Source organism: Pseudopipra pipra, chromosome 3 (assembly GCF_036250125.1).
Source record: "Pseudopipra pipra isolate bDixPip1 chromosome 3, bDixPip1.hap1, whole genome shotgun sequence".
NCBI lineage: Eukaryota > Metazoa > Chordata > Aves > Passeriformes > Pipridae > Pseudopipra > Pseudopipra pipra.
In genome coordinates, this window is record NC_087551.1 from 110,473,186 (window position 1) to 110,491,178 (window position 17,993).

General features: G+C 39.2%; 1 protein-coding gene across 1 annotated transcript in view; it reads right to left on the reverse strand.

Annotated features, from left to right (window-relative positions):
* Positions 1 to 3,572: 3,572 nt before the first annotated feature.
* OPN5 (opsin 5) overlaps positions 3,573 to 17,993 on the reverse strand; it is a 35,230-nt gene continuing 20,809 nt past the window's right edge. The window contains exons 4-7 of the mRNA XM_064650688.1: positions 16,537 to 16,707; positions 12,549 to 12,883; positions 10,169 to 10,404; positions 3,573 to 8,891 (exon numbers count right to left, since the gene is read on the reverse strand). Of these exons, the coding sequence (XP_064506758.1) occupies positions 8,828 to 8,891; positions 10,169 to 10,404; positions 12,549 to 12,883; positions 16,537 to 16,707 (806 nt within the window). The 3' untranslated portion in view covers positions 3,573 to 8,827. The remainder of the gene's footprint in view (positions 8,892 to 10,168; positions 10,405 to 12,548; positions 12,884 to 16,536; positions 16,708 to 17,993) is intronic.

Below are 17,993 nucleotides of genomic sequence, written 5' to 3' on the forward strand. Positions count from 1 at the left end.
AGCTACACAAGTCGTAGAATCATAGAAAAGTTTGGGTTGGAAAGGATTTTAAAGATCATCTAGTTCCAAACCCTCTAATATGGGCAGGGACAACTTTTAGTAGACCGGGTTGCTCAAAGCCCCATCCAGCCTGGTCTTGAACACTTCCAGGCCATCCACAGCTTCTCTGGGAAACCTGTTCCAGTGTCTCACCCTAGTGAAGAATTTTTTCCTAGTATCTAATCTAACCCTACCCTCAGTCATGGCAAAGCATTTTACTGCAGACATATGTAGGTTATGACTTGCACTTAAATGGCACCAAAAGCAGCCTTGACGTGAAAGCATACAACTTTGTGATCAAAACCCAGAGACAAAACTACAGGTAACAGCATTGATCCAGTCTCTTGCTTTATTTGAAAGCACATTCAGATAACAAAGTGCAGAAAATAAAGTCATGCCCGTCGTGTAATCCATCTGGGTTTGTGTTTAGAGGAATAACAAGGGCAGAGAAAAATGAAAATTACCACTGTTGTTCCAATACAGTGACAGCAAAGTGTCCCCTGATGTTAAGTGTAGCCAGCAAGTGAGGTTCTTAACTGCTTCATAACACAGAGTTATATATTAACAACATATTAACTCAGCAACACTGCTTGAGAACTTACACAGTTATTTACAGGTTCGCTCCATAAATTTTCTCTTACATTGGTGATTGAAGTTCCAGGACGTTGCACTGACACACAACGTGTTGGAGACATTTATGGACACAAACAATTGAATTTTATACTGTGAGTTACAAGACTGTAATAGTTTATGAACTCTCCCACCACTCTGACCTCTGAGGTTCATTAATCACCATACTCAGATCCTCCATTACACTTGGAGTTCCAACATACCAAAAAATTCAGTAATAAGTATTCTAGAAAGTTCTGTGTTAGTTTCTTACAGCTTTGAATGTTGCTTGCAACACCGACAAACTATTACTGACGCTGAGTAGTCCAGTAAGCCATTGGGAAGGTCAAGTGCATCTTTTAAGGAATATAATGAAGCAGAACATGGAGAAAGCTGAAATCACTCAACAACAGGGACAAAGTGGCCTTCAGCCTTCCTTATCTTTAAGCTACCAGGCAAGTTAAATCTTTGCTGCAGTCATTAGATCCCCTGAGCAAGAGAGATTCTCTTAGCTCAAGCTAGTTATCTACATCAGAGCTGGAGAACCAGCTCCCAAACAGTGGCCAGTACAGCTGGGATTTCATAGGTCCCATAAAACTGAAAAGACACTGTCTCATTTTATTTCTATCACAGTTTCTTGTTATATTTCTATCACCATTTCAGTGTAGTACACTGATTTCAGTGGGGTTGCTTCTGGTTTATCTCCTCCTTAATTGGGAAAGAAGCCCAGCCCCTGCCTGCTTTCTCTCTTCCCTATGGACCCAGACCCTCTGTCATAGGCACTGTAAACCAGGTGCACCCCCAGCAAGGCTGGTAAGGCTGCTGTGGTGGGAGACACACAAGAGAAAGGAAACACCAGATCCTTATTTTATATAAGAAGCTGTAAAGAGATCTAGACCATGGACTTCCAAGCAGATGTGTGCCTATTTTCAGCAGGAAGGAATCTGATCCCCTAAACAGAGGAGAAATGTAGCTAACACGTGCCTGTGATTTCTTGCTGTATTATACCAAACATAGACCAGTATTAAGACATTAAATGTGAATACAATTCTACTGCCAACAAATTGAAACAATAAATACAGCACATACACACAAAAAATTACACTTGAAATTATTTCTTAAGAGGAAGGAATATGTTTCTATACAATTAATACACCTAAGCTTTGAGATGGCAATCATACTGCAGTTATTTTGGGTCAGTATTACTAAAAGTCTATTGGTATCTTTGCAAATTTAACTCTATTAGAAATACAATTCCTAAGAATGAAAATGTAGATCACAAACCACTAATAAATGTTTTTCTGAAGGTAATTTTCTCATGTAATTTCCCTGTGGTTATTTGGTATATTTTCATTTAATCACACTGAGGTACCAGATTTATTATCACATTCTCAAAAGCTCAATAGCATAGCTGAAAATATTTTATTTCAATAAATTGTCTATGGCAGTAATTACAGCACTTTATTTCAGCTTGAACTGCAAGTGTTGCAGAATACCTCTCTGAGAAGCTCATCTAATAACTGTGAAAGCAAAGCTACTTCTTTCATAATAAAGTTTAACTTAGCATCTAGACATGCCACTGCATTGCACCAACTTTGGATTTTGAAACTGCTTCATTAGAAGTGAAGTTTCACTCTATGACAGGTCTTTTGAAGCTGGTTTCAGTGTAAACAATCTAGCTGTCAGTACAGTGAGGTCAGCAGTCATTGCTCCAGCAGTACAGATAGGTCCCAAGGCGAGATACTGCCAGTGTTTAAATTAGGAAAATGCTCAAAAAAAACAGATATCAGGACTAAAAATGGCTGTTTAGAAGTATTTCCAGTTGTAAATAATTTCTGTTGGTGTGTTAGATAACCTATTACAGAATCATAGCCTGCCTTCTCCCCTTGAGAACTCTTCCAAAGCTTGAATGTTCCTGTAGTTTAGGAAGTCCCATTACAGATTTTTCTGCTTTAAGTTCCAGATTTGATTTCCCATTCTATCACCTTTCGAGATTGTGAATAATTCCCTGCCTTCATTTATATTATTATTGCCTTAAAGCTATTTATAGACTGATATAATTTACTCTCAGACTTTTCCTCTTCTAGACTAGTTAGCTTAACCCTGTCATCCTCTCCTCTTAACTCCCACTGCTAATACGTGGTAATTTTTTATTCTTTCCTGTTACACATTCTCCAAAGCTTCCCTTGGTTTCGGGGACCAGAACTGCAGGCAGACAGACAGGTTCTCCACACACTTATGAATTTGAGATAATGGCTTTTAATTGAGAATTGAGAATCTTCAGGTGCTTCAGAAGAACACTTTGGAGCATCATGCTGAAAAGACTGTGAATAGGGTTGGTGCTAGAACACAGCCTTGTTTCACACCATTAGTTATTAGAAAGGGCACAGAAAGTGCACTGCCATATCTGACTTGGCCATGTTGATCCTCATGGAGTGAGATGATCATTTTGAGGAACCTGGGAGGACAACCTAAACGTTCCAAAATCTACCACAGACCTTTTCTGCTCACAGTATCGAAAGCCTTGGTGAGATCAACAAAGGGTGCATAGAGACCTTTATTCTGTTCCCTTCACTTCTCTTGCAGTTGTCTGAGAACAAACACCATGTCTGTGGTACTCCTGTTGGCTCTGAAACCACACTGACTTTCAGGTAGAATTCCTTCTGCTATAGCGGGTAGTAGTCTGTTCAAGAGTATTCTTGCCAGGATTTTGCCAGCAATGGAGAGCAGAGTAATACCATGGTAATTTGAACAGTCTGATTTAATTCCTTTCTTCTTATACAGGGTGATGATGACTGCATCACGAAGGTCTGATGGTAGCTCACCGAGCTCCCAACAGCGTAGTAAGAACTCGTGAAATTTAGCATGGAGTGCAAGGCCCCCATGTTTCCAGATTTCAGGTGGAATTCCATCAACCCCGGGTGCCTTGCCGATTTTCACCTGCTGTACGGTCTTGAGGGTTTCTCCTAAAATGGGGGCAGTATCCAATTCCTACTTCACCGGTTGTTGTGTGATGGACTGAATGGCTGTGTCTTGGACTACACGGTTGGTACTGAAAAGAGTCTGAAAGTGTTCAGACCATCGATTCAGAATGGAGGTTTTATCTGTTAGAAGTGTTTGACCATCAGCGCTGAGTAGAGGACTTTGAGCTTGGTATGTAGGCCCGTGTGCTGTTTTCAGGGCTTCACAGAAACCTCTGTGATCACCTGTGTCAGCGCACAATTGTGTTTTTTCAGCTAGACTGATCCACCATTTGTTCTGGATGTCACGGAGTTTCTGTCGGAGTTTGCTGCATGCAAGACGAAAGGCTGTTTTTCTTGCGTGACAGGATGGCAGTGCAAGGTGTGCTTGGTAGGCAGTTCTCTTCTTCATCAACAATTCCTGGATCTCTCGATTGTTTTCATGGAACCAGTCCTTGTTCTTCTTGAGGGAGAACCCTAAGGTTTCTTCAGAGGACTGCTGGATGCTGTTTTTAATATGGTGCCAGAGTGTTACAGGAGAGGTATCTGTAGAATCCGAGGAATGGTTATCTAGCCTAGTTTGAAGATTAGCCTGGAATTTGTGTCTCACTGTGACTGATTGGAGATTGTTAACTTGGAGTCTCCTCCTTGGGATACTGCCCCTTTTAGGATTGAATTTAAGAAAGAAAAGATTTCTAACAAACTACGTAGGTTTTCTTCTCTACTCAACTGAGACACAAAACTGTCGTCAGTGACTGAAAAAGGCTCATTATTCGCAATTAGCGAAGCATCCTTTAAGTTCAGAAGTAAGGAAAGCATGAAAACCTGTAACTAAGCCTCGTATTTCAAAAGGCTTTGTTCTGACTTGCAGGTCCAAGACCCGTTCCACCAGCTACAATGTGAAACAGACACAACCACGGAAGTGAAGATCCTTCCAGGCAGTTACAAAAGTAACCCTATCACTGTATGCACTGTGCACCAAGCAAAAGGAATACAAGTCCTCCTGAAAAAGCCCATAAGTGAGAAGAAGGTCAGTATGGAATGCACAGTGGCTCAAGAACATAGAATCATATGGAAACATGGTGATGATAATGGTGTTGCTCAACAACAGCTCTCCAGAAGTTCTATTTTCAGGTGGTTATGTGTTCTCCCTTGAGGCTGAAGAACTACAAAGACTTATGAAACTTGGAAAGATTCAGATGTGGAGGAAAACAACCAAACATCCATCTGTCTTGGAAGAGAAACGGGCGTTATGTGAACATTATTTGTTAAGAGCTTCTTACTCAGGGCAAGAGTCATCTGGGAACATTCTGAGCTGGGAAACATTAGCTAAAAAGATGTCAAAGCAGCTTTCCTGAGGAATGCAGGTTGATGTATCTGAAAGTTCCCTGGTGGGAATAAGAGGTAGAAACACAAACATAAAATGAATAAGATAGAATTGCAGGAGAACTAAGTGCCTGGTCAGAGCAATTCATATTTTTTCTCATGACCAAGATCACCCTGCACACTGGAGATGGGACAGCCTCCAAAAGATATTGTCAGCCAAGAGAAAAGTTCCACCAAGGGACCCAATTCACTAGCATTGTGCCTGTCAATTCATTAATCATACTCTCTTTGTATGACAATGTATAAATTTTCTCTTTTGCTTTCAATGCCACAAAGCCAAAAATCTTCTGCTATCAGTAGTCTTGTACTGTGGGCCATAAATATTTTTAACAAACCACTTGTTGGGTTGGGTTTTTTTCATTTTTCTTTATGGGTGTAGAAATAAATTTTGATACAGCTGCATTCACCTGCATGGACAAATACTCTCTATTTTCTTCCAAAAATCTTACAACCATAACTTACACTTTTTGTACTTTATTTATTTCAACTTTTTTCGTCATAAAAGCTTGCTTTGTTATATTTTTTCATGGTCAACAGATTTCCAAGTGTGAAGAAGGTTTAGAGTTATTCTTCATCAGTGACCAAAAATTATCAAATTAGAAGTTTCCATATCCACATGCTTTGCATAATTTCACTGTCACCTCAAAATACAGAGTATTACTCTCATTACTCTCTTACTCTTACTGGAACAATCTTACTGTCCAGGTCAGCTCATTATCTAAGTGGAGTCTTAATCTGTGTCAGTTACTTCCTTTACATCACAGAGAGTGAATTCAGATACAATTTTGCTTCTTACCACCTCATTTTGAATGTGCACATAGGTTACATAATAAAAGGTTCTCATTTATAGTTATTATTCTTGATGGCGCTGTTTTCATTGAAAAATACTTAGTTTAATGTTAATACATAAAAAGTGGAAATTCCTTAATATAATAAGGAGGCTGAAATATTGAAAATGCAATAAAGAAATCTTCCTTCAGAGTAGTATTCCTTACTTATTCACCACACTGAGTAGGTTTTATAATGTTGGTGCTTTGACAAAGCTCAGATCACAAAATAGCATGTTTGAAACTTGAAAAACATTTAGAAGATTTCTTGAACAGCAAATTGGGAGAGTCACTGTCTTTTAATGACCTCAGACCAAGGTTACATACCTCAGTTTTATATAATAATCAATTATCAGCCTCAACACATGGAGAGGAGAAAACTCTGCCCTGAGCATCAATGGCAAATTATTATCTCTAGAACCATCAGGCTACAACCTTCAAATCAATTCGAAGTTGACCTTGAAAATTTGAATCCATAATAAGACCCTTATTCTTTACCACCGGGATCCCAAACAGAGCACAAACTAATTGTGTCAGCTGCTTTATATGGAAGTAAACAAAGAAAGTTCTCCAATTCTCTTTTTATCATTGAATCAAATGAGATCCATTTGCTCTTGGGTTTGGATTCTGCATTTAAATTACAGTACTGCATGCCAGAGTGTGTATATCTTGCTTGATTCAGGGAAACATCTTTCACTTGAACACATGCTTGGTATAAACATGTCTCTAACTCCTGCTCAAGTTGGAGTCCTAGAGTTTCCTACAGAGCAAGATACTGTTCAGTAGTGGTAAAATTGATTTTTCAGACAGAAAATAATTATGGCAATAAATAAAAAATAAATATATTTAAATCATATGAAAATAAATATCTTGAAGTCATTATTCTGAAAGTTCATATTTAGAGCTTACTAAACCTCTGAACTCTTTGGATAGCACATGTATCTAGAATATTCTCTATAGTGGAATCCAAACGTATTTTACAGCCTTCACAAATATAAAATTCAGCCTTACTACAAGTGTGTATCTATTTCTGGGATGACTCAACAGCAATTCTGAAGAGAGCACATAATTTTAACAAATAGAGATAAAATATTCCAAAATTTGAACTAGAGGACAGGTTCATGCAAAAACCATGAGTTGATCTACCCTGAAATCTGGCCTGACTGGTGGATAATTCTTACAATCTTCCCAGCAGTGTTGCTCCAGCTAATTTGCATTTATAGGGCCACAGTCCACATGAGTTACATCAGACCTTTGTTAGGATAAACACCTATAGATACAAACAGAAGTTTGCCTGGATGAAGAAAATAATAAAATCTGCAAGAAAATGGAGAGAAGGTTGTTAATGCCTTCATAACCAAATCTGCAAATATTTTGAAGGATGCCTTCTTCTCTGGATCAATTCATGGCCACAACTTGCAACCATAGCCAAGAAATAAGTTTGTCTTTTGCTGAAAGATCTACAGAAATGAAAGAACTCAACTTCTGGGGAAAACTTAGCACAAAACATTGTATAGGTAGCATGTCAACTCCTCATACTTATGCAAGTTCTCTTAGAATTTATTCAAACTTCTTTTGCTAAAACATTGCAGAGAAGGAAGGAAAATTTTCCTCTACCTAGCTTAGGAAATTCAACAAAATTCTACTTCTGCTACATGGTCTGAATATCATTCGAGAAAATAGCAACTGCAAAATGGGAGTGCTGGGACATGCCAACAATCATCAGATTAAACCTTTATGATATTATTGTATAAACAAAATTAACATCACCACGGATCAGTGACAAAAGAAGTTCAGTTCAGTGTGGCAGGAAAGGAATGTTAAACACAATTTTGAAATAACAGTAGGACAAATTAATGTTAAACAGGAAATATTAAACAAGAAAACAATTGAAACTCTTTCACAAATGCTTTCTTTCCTTAAAGGAACAACTCAGAAGAAAGTGTAACCCTTGTAACTTTCTTTTTTTTAACAGTCAGCACAAATCTGTGTAGGAGACTCTCTGATTTGCAATTATCTTATTTTTAATAGAATCGTATCCTTCCCAAAGAAATTACATAGAAACATCAATATCATTATTTTTAAGCATTAAAAAATGCGCTTATATCAGACTGCTAATTTTTCATCTTAGAGATGCCTCTCCCTTAAGACAAATATAAACCAGAAACAGATTCAACTCAACTATTTTGGTTGCTTTACTCTGCAGATCTTTACAAGGCACATTGTTTTTCTATTGAGTACACTGGGAACTTAACAAGCTTTGTTTTGATGGGACTGTCATTCTCCTAAATCATTACTAATCCTCATCCTTCCAACACTTAATGTTTAAAAATTACTCTGCAGCTACACTTGAACGATGACTTTGTTACCTACCACTCACAAATACTTCTGACCTTGCCTTGACTAAAACCAAAATATTTCTGAATCTTGAAGGACTGAAGTCAAAGTGAGTTTAAGAAAGCTGGTAGCCAAATTATTTGGAGAGTTGCTCACCAGGGAGAATCAGGGCAAATGTGTCCCCACTGTGTAATTCAGAACCCTGATAAGTGAAGCTCTGATTCAGATTTGTCCCCTAAGGAATCCTTTCTCTCATGTTCCAGTTCTCCAGTGACTGCAGTAGGAATTTAGGGAGATTAGCTTTGGCAAGCTAAAACTGGCCTTTATGAATACTTTCCTTCCCATGAGGAAAATTATATATCATCCAAGCTATCACTTCTGTTAGTCATAAAAAGAAAAGAAAAAAAAAAGGCATTTTATAGCATCTGAAGTGAATACAAATTTTTTATAAAAACAAAATTTCTCTATTTCTTCTTGCTCTGAGTACTCAAAATATTTTCCCAGCTTTAATCCCACTATTTTGGTCAAGATGGAAAGAACTACATTGTACTGAGGACTAGGGAGTAAAATAAAACTGTCACCATGTTTTAATTAATTTACAGAAAGAGGAGCTTGAGCCAGTAGAGTTGTTTGTCATCAGGTTTTCATTTTCTGTATTGAAAGGAGCCTTCATGCTTCCAGCTGGGTTTCGTTCATCACCATCGAGTCTCTGTGTGCAGATATGGTGTATGTCCTGTGGGACGGAGAAGGGGCAATGATCATTTTGTTCATACCAAGCTGGAAATTAAGTTCCTCATTCTGGGAAGTGGTTTCTCCAGATCATTTCATTCACTGCACAGGCCTAGGAGAGCCAACTTGCATTCAGCATCAGGGACTAGGTGAAACCTCCTTCAGAGGGATAACTTGGAGGTTAAACACAAATCCAGTCACCAAAGATTCACTGAAGGCTACTTTGGATTTGTCTCTCACTTGACTAAAACTGTAGAAGGGTTTTTAGTAAACTATAAACATTTAAAACATGTTTATACTCTATATGTTCTGCAGACGAAGTAAATCTGAGTGCAAGATTATGGAATGATCTGCTATGAGAAGCTGTGGAAGCTCAAGATGTTGACTCATTCCGAGCAACACGTCAAAAAATGCTGGAAGTGATAAGGGAATAATATGAATGATAAAGTTGTCCTTCATGCCTCTAATAAGTACATGCTGAGGCACATATGTTTTAGGCCTTTGAAGAAAATTACTGGAATTCTAATGTTTCGCAGTCACTTATATGTGGTATGGCATTGGTGGCCTTTGTGTCAGTCTACACTGCCAGATTAACACCCTCATTTTCTCATTGTTCAATCACAGAAGTAAGGTACTTGTCTGGGGTAATGCAGAATTAGAAGCACTTTTCCTCCAACTGCATAATTAGTGTTTTCAGGAACTCCACCGGTGTTCATCATAAATTTTGCCTGAAAGTTGTAAATAGAAAGGAGCTTTCTTATGAGACCTTATTATACTTTGATTTGTTGAGTTTGGGCTTGGTTTTTTGGTGTGAATGTTACCTACAGGGTGATTAAGGAACTATTGTCTCTCCCTGCTGATTCTGTAGCTGAAAGACATAGTATTAACAGGTTAATTATGTAAGGAATTAGCACAATTCTCTTCCATTTACTTCACTGGCAATAGAGGTCATCAACACCTTCTGGAGGAAAATCGTATGATGACACGAAAGAAAAGGAACAAGATAGGCTCGATCCCAAAACCACTAAAAGCAGTGGGTCTTTTTTCCAAACTATATTAATGGAGTTGCAGCTGGATCTAAAAGTAAGGACTGTCTCCTTGCTTCTCTTTATACATCTAGAGCCACTTCACAAATTCCCATGGCAAGAAATACCCCACATAAGTCATGATTAAAAACAAGAAATAAGCTTCAAAGAGCTGTGATCCTTGGTAGATCTTAGTTTGGTATTTTTTGGAATGTTGTGTAATTAAAGACATCCTACTTTTCATAGAAGAAATTACCTTGATTTCTTCAAAGAGTTCTTCGCTTTCAGTTCTCCTGACCGACAACAGGCAAATTTACAATCTATGACCTGGTAAATAATTGGGTTGTACATGGCTGCTGACTTTGCAAGCAGTGTTGGTACCACTGAAAACTGAATAGGAACTGAATCCGGCTGTCCAAAGGCTGACCAGACTGAGACCACGGCGTAGGGGATCCAGGCAATGAGGAACCCTGCGCAGATCAACATTGCCACCTTGTGAGAGGAGAAAAGAGAGGAGGAGGTTTATCCAGCACAGAGAGACACTGGAAGCACGGCGCAGAGCAGAGCAGAATGTAAGGGAACATGACACTGAATGGAAAAGAAAAATGATGACTTGCTTCAGGTAAATTTTCGATATGAAGAAAATCTGTCACACATCTTTATCTATTGCCTGTTTTTCTTTCACCTGACACAGAGTAGTTAATGAGTCTGTTATCACAGACCTTTAAAAATGCCATAAAGTCTGGCTAAAGATGAGGAAACTTAATGAGATCTCAGAAAATTATAATCATTTGACACTGGATTTAAATTATTTAAGGAGGAGAGTCCTCTCAAAACACAGAATCTCTTTTTTTTTTTTAGGATAACTTACAGATAATATCAGAGCTGCGAAAAAGATCTTCTGAAAATTGAGAATATAATTAAAACTGACAATGATAGTACAATGTTTAGTTATCTTTCTTCTAAGCCATATCATGGATTTGTACTCCATTAAGATATGTAGATAGTCTAAAAAAGCATATTTCCAGCAAATGTTTCAGTTCTGATAACATGTTCCCAGTAAATTAGTAAAGGACTTCCTTATAATATGAGGAAATGTAACTATAAGAAAGTTTAGTATAAATGTTAAATAAAGTGTTTGGGGCTAAAATTGGAGATTTATATACTCTACCTGAACCAGCCTGTCTGCACTCAGTCACAGCCTGGTATAGTTTAAGATGACATCATGCAATAATACATTCTGAAGAACACCTGCCATTATACTGCTGCCATTGACAGGCTGTTGCTGCATCCAGACTGGGAGTAGTACAAGTGCACTCATTTGGAATAAGGCAATTAGCAGGGTTAGGAAAAAAAATTCACCAGAAAGCAAAAGGATTTTGGATGTTGCATAATCTTTTCTGTACTTTTTTTTGTTGTCTGTCACTGAAGGAAGTGATGTGCAAGGGTCACAAGGTTTGAGCCAAGGGTCTCAAACACAGCCTTTTTGTTATAAAATGTGCTCTGGAGTCAAATGGGTTACAAGGGAGACTCATTTTCCATATTTATATTTATCCCAACATTATGTTCCCCACTGTGGATCCAAGACAGGAGGGACAACTACTAGTGCTTCAACTCAGATCACATTGAAGTTTTATGCGATCCCTCCAATATGGCAAAAATAAATCTGCAGCCTCAAATCAAAAGTTTGCATTGTTCTTCAAAGGAAATTTGCTGAATAACCACAAAAAAGTACCGTATTGAAACACCCCTTTGAAAGGCAAGTACAGCTGTACCAGCTCTATTGGCAGCACTGGTTGTACAGGTACCGGCTGAGATTCTCTAATATGTTAAGACATATTGTCCCTTATTGTTCTATGTTATATAATTTTCAGTTTAACTCACAAAAAAAAATGTAATAAAATTTGATCAGCCAAGCAAAAGTTGCTGCTTGTCTCTCTCTTGGCATGGTTTACAAAGGCTGGTGAATTTTTTACAGCTAAGGAATCTCGGTTTGTTCAACACAAGTCTTTATTTTGAGAGATTTGCTGGCACAATAACCAGTATCAAGGCTCATGGCTGTCACCATTGCCAAAGAGAAAATAGATTCAATCTTAAGGAAAAACAGGATATGGTCTAAGATGCAAAATTAATCTTAGTACTTCATTGTATTTTTATCACAGGGCTGAACTTAAATGATAAATTATTTGTATAAAAACAATTGCAATGTCACAGGACTGATTTTAGTTTATATCTTCATTAACAGAGGAACGTAAAGTGTCTGAAAGTTTTATTTCCCTGCTACAAAATCTGCTCCTTATCTGTTTTCTGTTATAATTTCTGTGCAACTCGAACATCTTAAATTAATCTTTACAACTGTACCTGAAAGCAAAGGGTGCTTTATGGTGGGGAACAAGGACACAGGGAGATGATATGACTTGTAAGGTCACACAGGAAAGCTGTGACAGAGCTTCAGAGTGAACCATGATCTCAGGGACTTGAGTGCTCTAATCACAGAATTATGTTTCCACTCCTGTGTTTCCCATCTTGACAGCAACAAAGGAGAAAGCTACAAGAACCACCTTCAAGGCATCATCCTATTGTCTCCAAACCTGCTTCTGTGACACAACAAATCAAACTGAGGTAAATGTTCCTACCTTGGTCAGCTTCATTTCAAGTATGTGGCTGTTCTGAATCCTGGTATCGTAGTGAGCGACTTCTTTGGTGGAGGATTTGACTTTCAAAATTATTTTGACATAGGAAAACACAATCACCGCAGTTGGGAGCAGGAGGCAGAAGAAAAGAATACTGAGAACAAAAACCTGTCCAGCCACCGAAGCCTGTGCCAGCCACCAGTCCAGAGTGCAGGAGGTTCCAAATGGCTCAGGGGCGTAGCTCCCCACCCCAGCAAAAGGCACCGTAGCCCAGAACATGGCATAGGCCCAGATTATTGCCAGACAGACAAATGCATGATGTCTCTTCAGCCAGGTACCTGCAAGATAATTCCAGAGTTACAAGCTCATGCCCAGATGTATCTGGCACGATTGAACAGGCCATGTCACATGGAATTGTTCCATGCCAGGTTAGATGTAACTCTGAGCAATCTGGTCTAGTGGAAGCTGTCCCTGCAGGGGGGTGGAACTGGATAGTCTTTAAGGTCCCTTCAACCCAAACCATTCTATTCTTCTAAGATTCTATAAAGTACGAGTTTGGTCAACTGTTCTACAACAACTCTGTAGTGTTAATCTTGCCTCTTTTCAGGTATCATTAGTGATCCTGAGCAAGGCCCTCCAGCTTGTGTTGTGCCTCATTGTCTTAGTCTGAAAAAGGCTTTTTCCCTGCAGTGGGAAAGTGGTGAACTCCAGGAGTGGTGTTCTTGGTGTTGAGCCAATCAGAGTGCCCCTGCAAAATTACACAGACCGAAAGAGAAGCTGTTTGGCAGAGAGAATTGGAGCCATGAGGTAACCGAGGGGAGCACTGAGTTTGGGGGTGCCCCTGGGCACGCCTTAGCCCTGGTGCTATGGCCAGGGCTACGACATTCCCTCACCGTTTTCCCCCCTGTGAGTGGGGGAGGCAGCAGCAGTGATCGTGAAGCAGAGCAGAAAGAATTCTGGGCAGAGGAGAGAGAAACTTCAAGCAGTCTCACTGCCACCTCCCCTGCCATGGCAGGGGGAGAGGGCGACTGGAGCTGAGACTGGAGAGAGAGACAAACTGAGAGCTCGGAGATGCCCCTGCTGAGGTTTGGACCAGGGCAGCCAAAAACCAAAGGACGAGGAATGCCCCTCCTGCCACCTGGCAGCCCAGCTGATGCTACAGCTGAGACAGAGAGAAGCCAAATCAAGCAGGTTCGAAGTGGAGAAGTCCCTAAATCTTAACGAAGCAGGGGAGAAGGACTCAAAAGCTTTGACTCCCTGTAGCTCACGATGCAGACCTGGTGCAGCAAGTGCTCCCTCGCAGTCCAGGAGGAGCTCTCGGCAGAGGCCGAGCAGCTGGTGGGGATGCAGAAGACCCCTCCTGCCCTAAAGGTTCTTCTGGACTGATGTGGGAGGGCCCCAGGGGTGGTAGAAATTGTATTAATACTGTGTATTTATTTGCTTCTTAGTTTCTACAGGTTTTATTTTGTTAGTAATAAATTTTTATATAACTCCCCCATGCTGAGTTTGTTGCCTGTCTGAAAACTTCTCTCAACATTTTAGCAGATTTGTGGGGGTTTGAAAAATTGGTTTTGAGGCTCAAACCACGACACTCATGAAGACAAATGCACACTCATATGAAAGACTCCACCTAACTTTATTTTAGATCTTTGCTTTAAGTTGTGATGATTTACAACTGAGAAGAGTCCAAACAAAAACAATCCAAGCAACCAGACCAGCAACAGTTGTGAGAATCTTGTCCAATAATTTTGGAAATTGCTTTGTGGTCTCTAACAGTGTATTCATGGTGTGTGATCAGATGAGATAGAGGTTCAACCTGCATGAAGAACTAAGACTTTAATTCAGCTTTTCATTACTCGGTATGAAGGCTCACCCACAGCAACTGTACATTGTAACTTACATTATTTCTTATTCTTTCTGTCATGTATTACCTGGCTAAAGTTCAATCTCAGGGCAGTTCTCAACATAAATTATTAAACTAAGTGACTTTAAAAAAAGGCTTTACAGAGGGAATGAGATATGCAAGACATATTTTTACCTTGTCATTCTTTTCCAGTATAGAAAATCACCATGAGTGTCCTGTCAGAAGTATCCATAACAGGTGTTTTCATGTATCCTTGCCCATTTTTTTAATTAAGCCTAATTTTATTAAATGCATGTCTGGAGCTGTGGAGTGTGGAATATTGTCTTTCTGCTCATCTTGCATACAGCTCTAATCCATGTGGAAAAAGCTTCAGTTTACAAGCTTTCCATCATCACCTATATTCGACATTTTGGATTTGGATAGAACAAGTAAAAATGAGTAATTTTTTCAGAAACTCGAAATATGGTGTAATGATCCTTTCACTTTGGAAGCTCCAACCTGCTTGCAGTCCCTGACTCACAGAGGAGTTTTCACTCACTTCACACCAACATTGGGGAGCTTTCTGCTGGATTTCAGGATCAAAGCAAAGAAGCACCTGTAATTTGAATGTGACCAGTGTCCCTTCACAGCTGATTTTACATTTCCAGATCACTGGAAGGAAAATGAACACTGCCTGTCAAATTATGTATTCCTGTATGATGGCTGAGAGACAGAAAGGTGGTTTGTTGGGGTCAGGGGTGGAAAAACAAAGCAACAATAGAATAAGTATTAAAAGAGTGACATTATTTTTGCAGCTATTGTCAAACCACAGCATTCTAGTACCAAAAAAAAAAGATGTAGGTAAAAAACAGGTGCACCAGGTTCCTGATGACTGATTTGCTCATTATACAGATAATGTCTAATTTAACCTCCTAGATTGAGCATTATATTTATTGGTCTCCATCCTTTTGTATGGACAACCATGATCAGAGTCCTTGAGCATAAAGGTTTTGAAGTGTTCTGTTCCCAGGGAACTCAGACGCAATGCTAAATAGCAGAGCTGGTGGCCTGAATGCAACCAGGCATGAAATATTCACTTCAGTTCACCAAATCTGTGGAAAATTGTCCATGATTTGGGTTCACTGAATTATTTTGATAAGACTTCTTTAGGAAGAGCTGAAATACTGTTTAATGTGAGTGGTGTACCTAGAACTCTGCTAAGGAGACCTTCCCTGCACTCCCACTTAAGGAAAAAGTATGAGCATGTCAGGATCTATGATAGCACAGGATCTACAATAGCACGTCTTAGCACAGTACCACAGACTTTAACTGGTTACACAGACTGGCTTACTTACACTTTCGAGCTGTAGACATTCCTTATAACTTAACCTTACATGACTGACATTTTATGTCATTATAAAGAAATCTGTTGTGTACCCCTCAAGTCACATGGGCAAGGTGTTTCTTATATGTAAAGCCACCTTGAGTATTCCCTGTATTTTAATGGGAATTTAGTCCTTTCCAAAGCAGGAAGAACATCTTTTCTATACGGTGACAATTTCTTTTAACTGGAAAGAACGAAGCATATCACACATCATATTCAGGACATACAAATATTGATGGATATGATGGTAACAGCTCTCATTGCTAAATTCATTTCATCCTCTCAGGTTCCATCTCCATATTAGAGCTATGATATCACATTATGAATTATTGCCCATCCAAATCTCTTAGATGTTTTAAATAGCTTGCCACATATCTTAGAGGAATTTAGGCATCTAATAGGGAATATTTCTATTTATTGGTCCATAAGATCTTGAAATATGTGCAATACTTGCATCTGCTAATGTTAATTAGCCTTGATACATAAAATGGTTTATCTATGATGGATTATGAAAACTCATGGCTTAAGCAGACAGCAGAGAGACAACAGTGAAGATGTTATGTCCAGTAAAAAAAATTTAACTGGGATTACTTGGATCATGAAAATGTGTTTCTCTTATCTATGTATTCTCCTCTATATTTTACAAAAGCATTCTGAAGAGCTTAAATGTGATTTCAGTGTAGTAAACTATAGCACTTCATATGATTCCTCTGTAGTCATAGATAATATAGTTATCTCCATATATAGATATAGAGTTGTCTTACCATAGGACAAGTGGCAGATTTTTAGGTACCTGTCCAGGCTGACAGCTGTCATGGTAATAAGGCTCCCACAGCCAAAGAAGAAACCAGCCCATCCATACCAGCGGCAGCCTATCCATCCAAACATCCAGCGGTGACAGAAGAAGGAGATGATACTGAAAGGTTTGCCTACAACTTCAAAAAAGGAGAAGAGAGTGTCAGTTGACTGATAAACCCCATCATTGATAAAACCACCCTTCTTCAGAAAGGCAAACCCTCTCCTTTGGACAAAACTTCAATGTCAAGAGGAGGCTTCAGGCACAGTAGATGTAAGGACTTAAAGCGGAAGGAGGGTAAATTTGGATGAGATATTAGAAAGAAATTCTTTACTGTGAGGGTGGTGAGGCGTTGGCATGGGTTGCCCAGAGAAGCTGTGCATGCTCCATCCCTGGAAGTGTTCAAGGCCAGGTTGAATGAGGCTTAGAGCAGCCTGGTCTAGCGAAGGTGTTGCTGCCTATTTGGGGGGTTTGGAACCAGATGATCTTTAAGGTCCCTTCTGACCCAAAGTGTTCTGTGATTCTATGACTCATGTGCCCTCCATCCACAAGACTAAGCCTAAGACAGCTCTAGCTACATCCCATAGCATCAACACTGTGGTAGGATGAGCCAAGTCTGCAGAATTGCTGGAAATAGGTGCTGTGCTATAGCCACAGGAAACAGAAGTAAACCAGTATCCTGGTACCCAACATGGGCAAGTTCTTCCCATTATGAAAACTTCAGAATATGTTAAGTCCACATGTAAACACATGTCAGTATCCAAACACTACAGGTGATGGGTGAGTCTGGGCTTGAAATAGGCACAGATCTAATCTACATCCCTAGGATCGTCCACTGAGTGTCTTGAAGCACAAGATAAAGAAATTTGCCTTCAAAAAGGACTTTTACAAACCTGTCAAGGCCCAACAATAGGATACATAGTGAAGTGTTAGATGAGAAGGAAAGATTCTACAATGGTTGAGCTGCAGAAGTAGTTTTAGCTCCTGTCCATGCCACACATTTCCTTGGTGCATCTCAACAAGCCACCTGGTCACAGACATCAAAACCTTCTAAATTTCCCCCAGAAGAGGGGAAATATATAACATATAATATTTTTGAGCCTCTGTCTTAGTGGCACTTCAGCTCATTCCTCCATTTGTAAAACTGAGGGGTGCATTATGGAAGAAGTGAAGCTGAGACAAATGTTGTTCCATTCTCACATTAAATCAGATTTACCTTATTCATATTCTTTGTAAGCACTGTAAAAATAAGAAAGTTTGAAAATTGTCATTTTCTAGTTAGAAAATTACCACTACCTTCTGATTATAAATATTTTATTTTTTTTGGTCAAAAACCAGACAAAGAAAAAAAACAACATTAATGGAACAGAAAACTCAAAACTTTATAATCTAGGAACATCAGCATATTTTCCAAATCCTTCATTT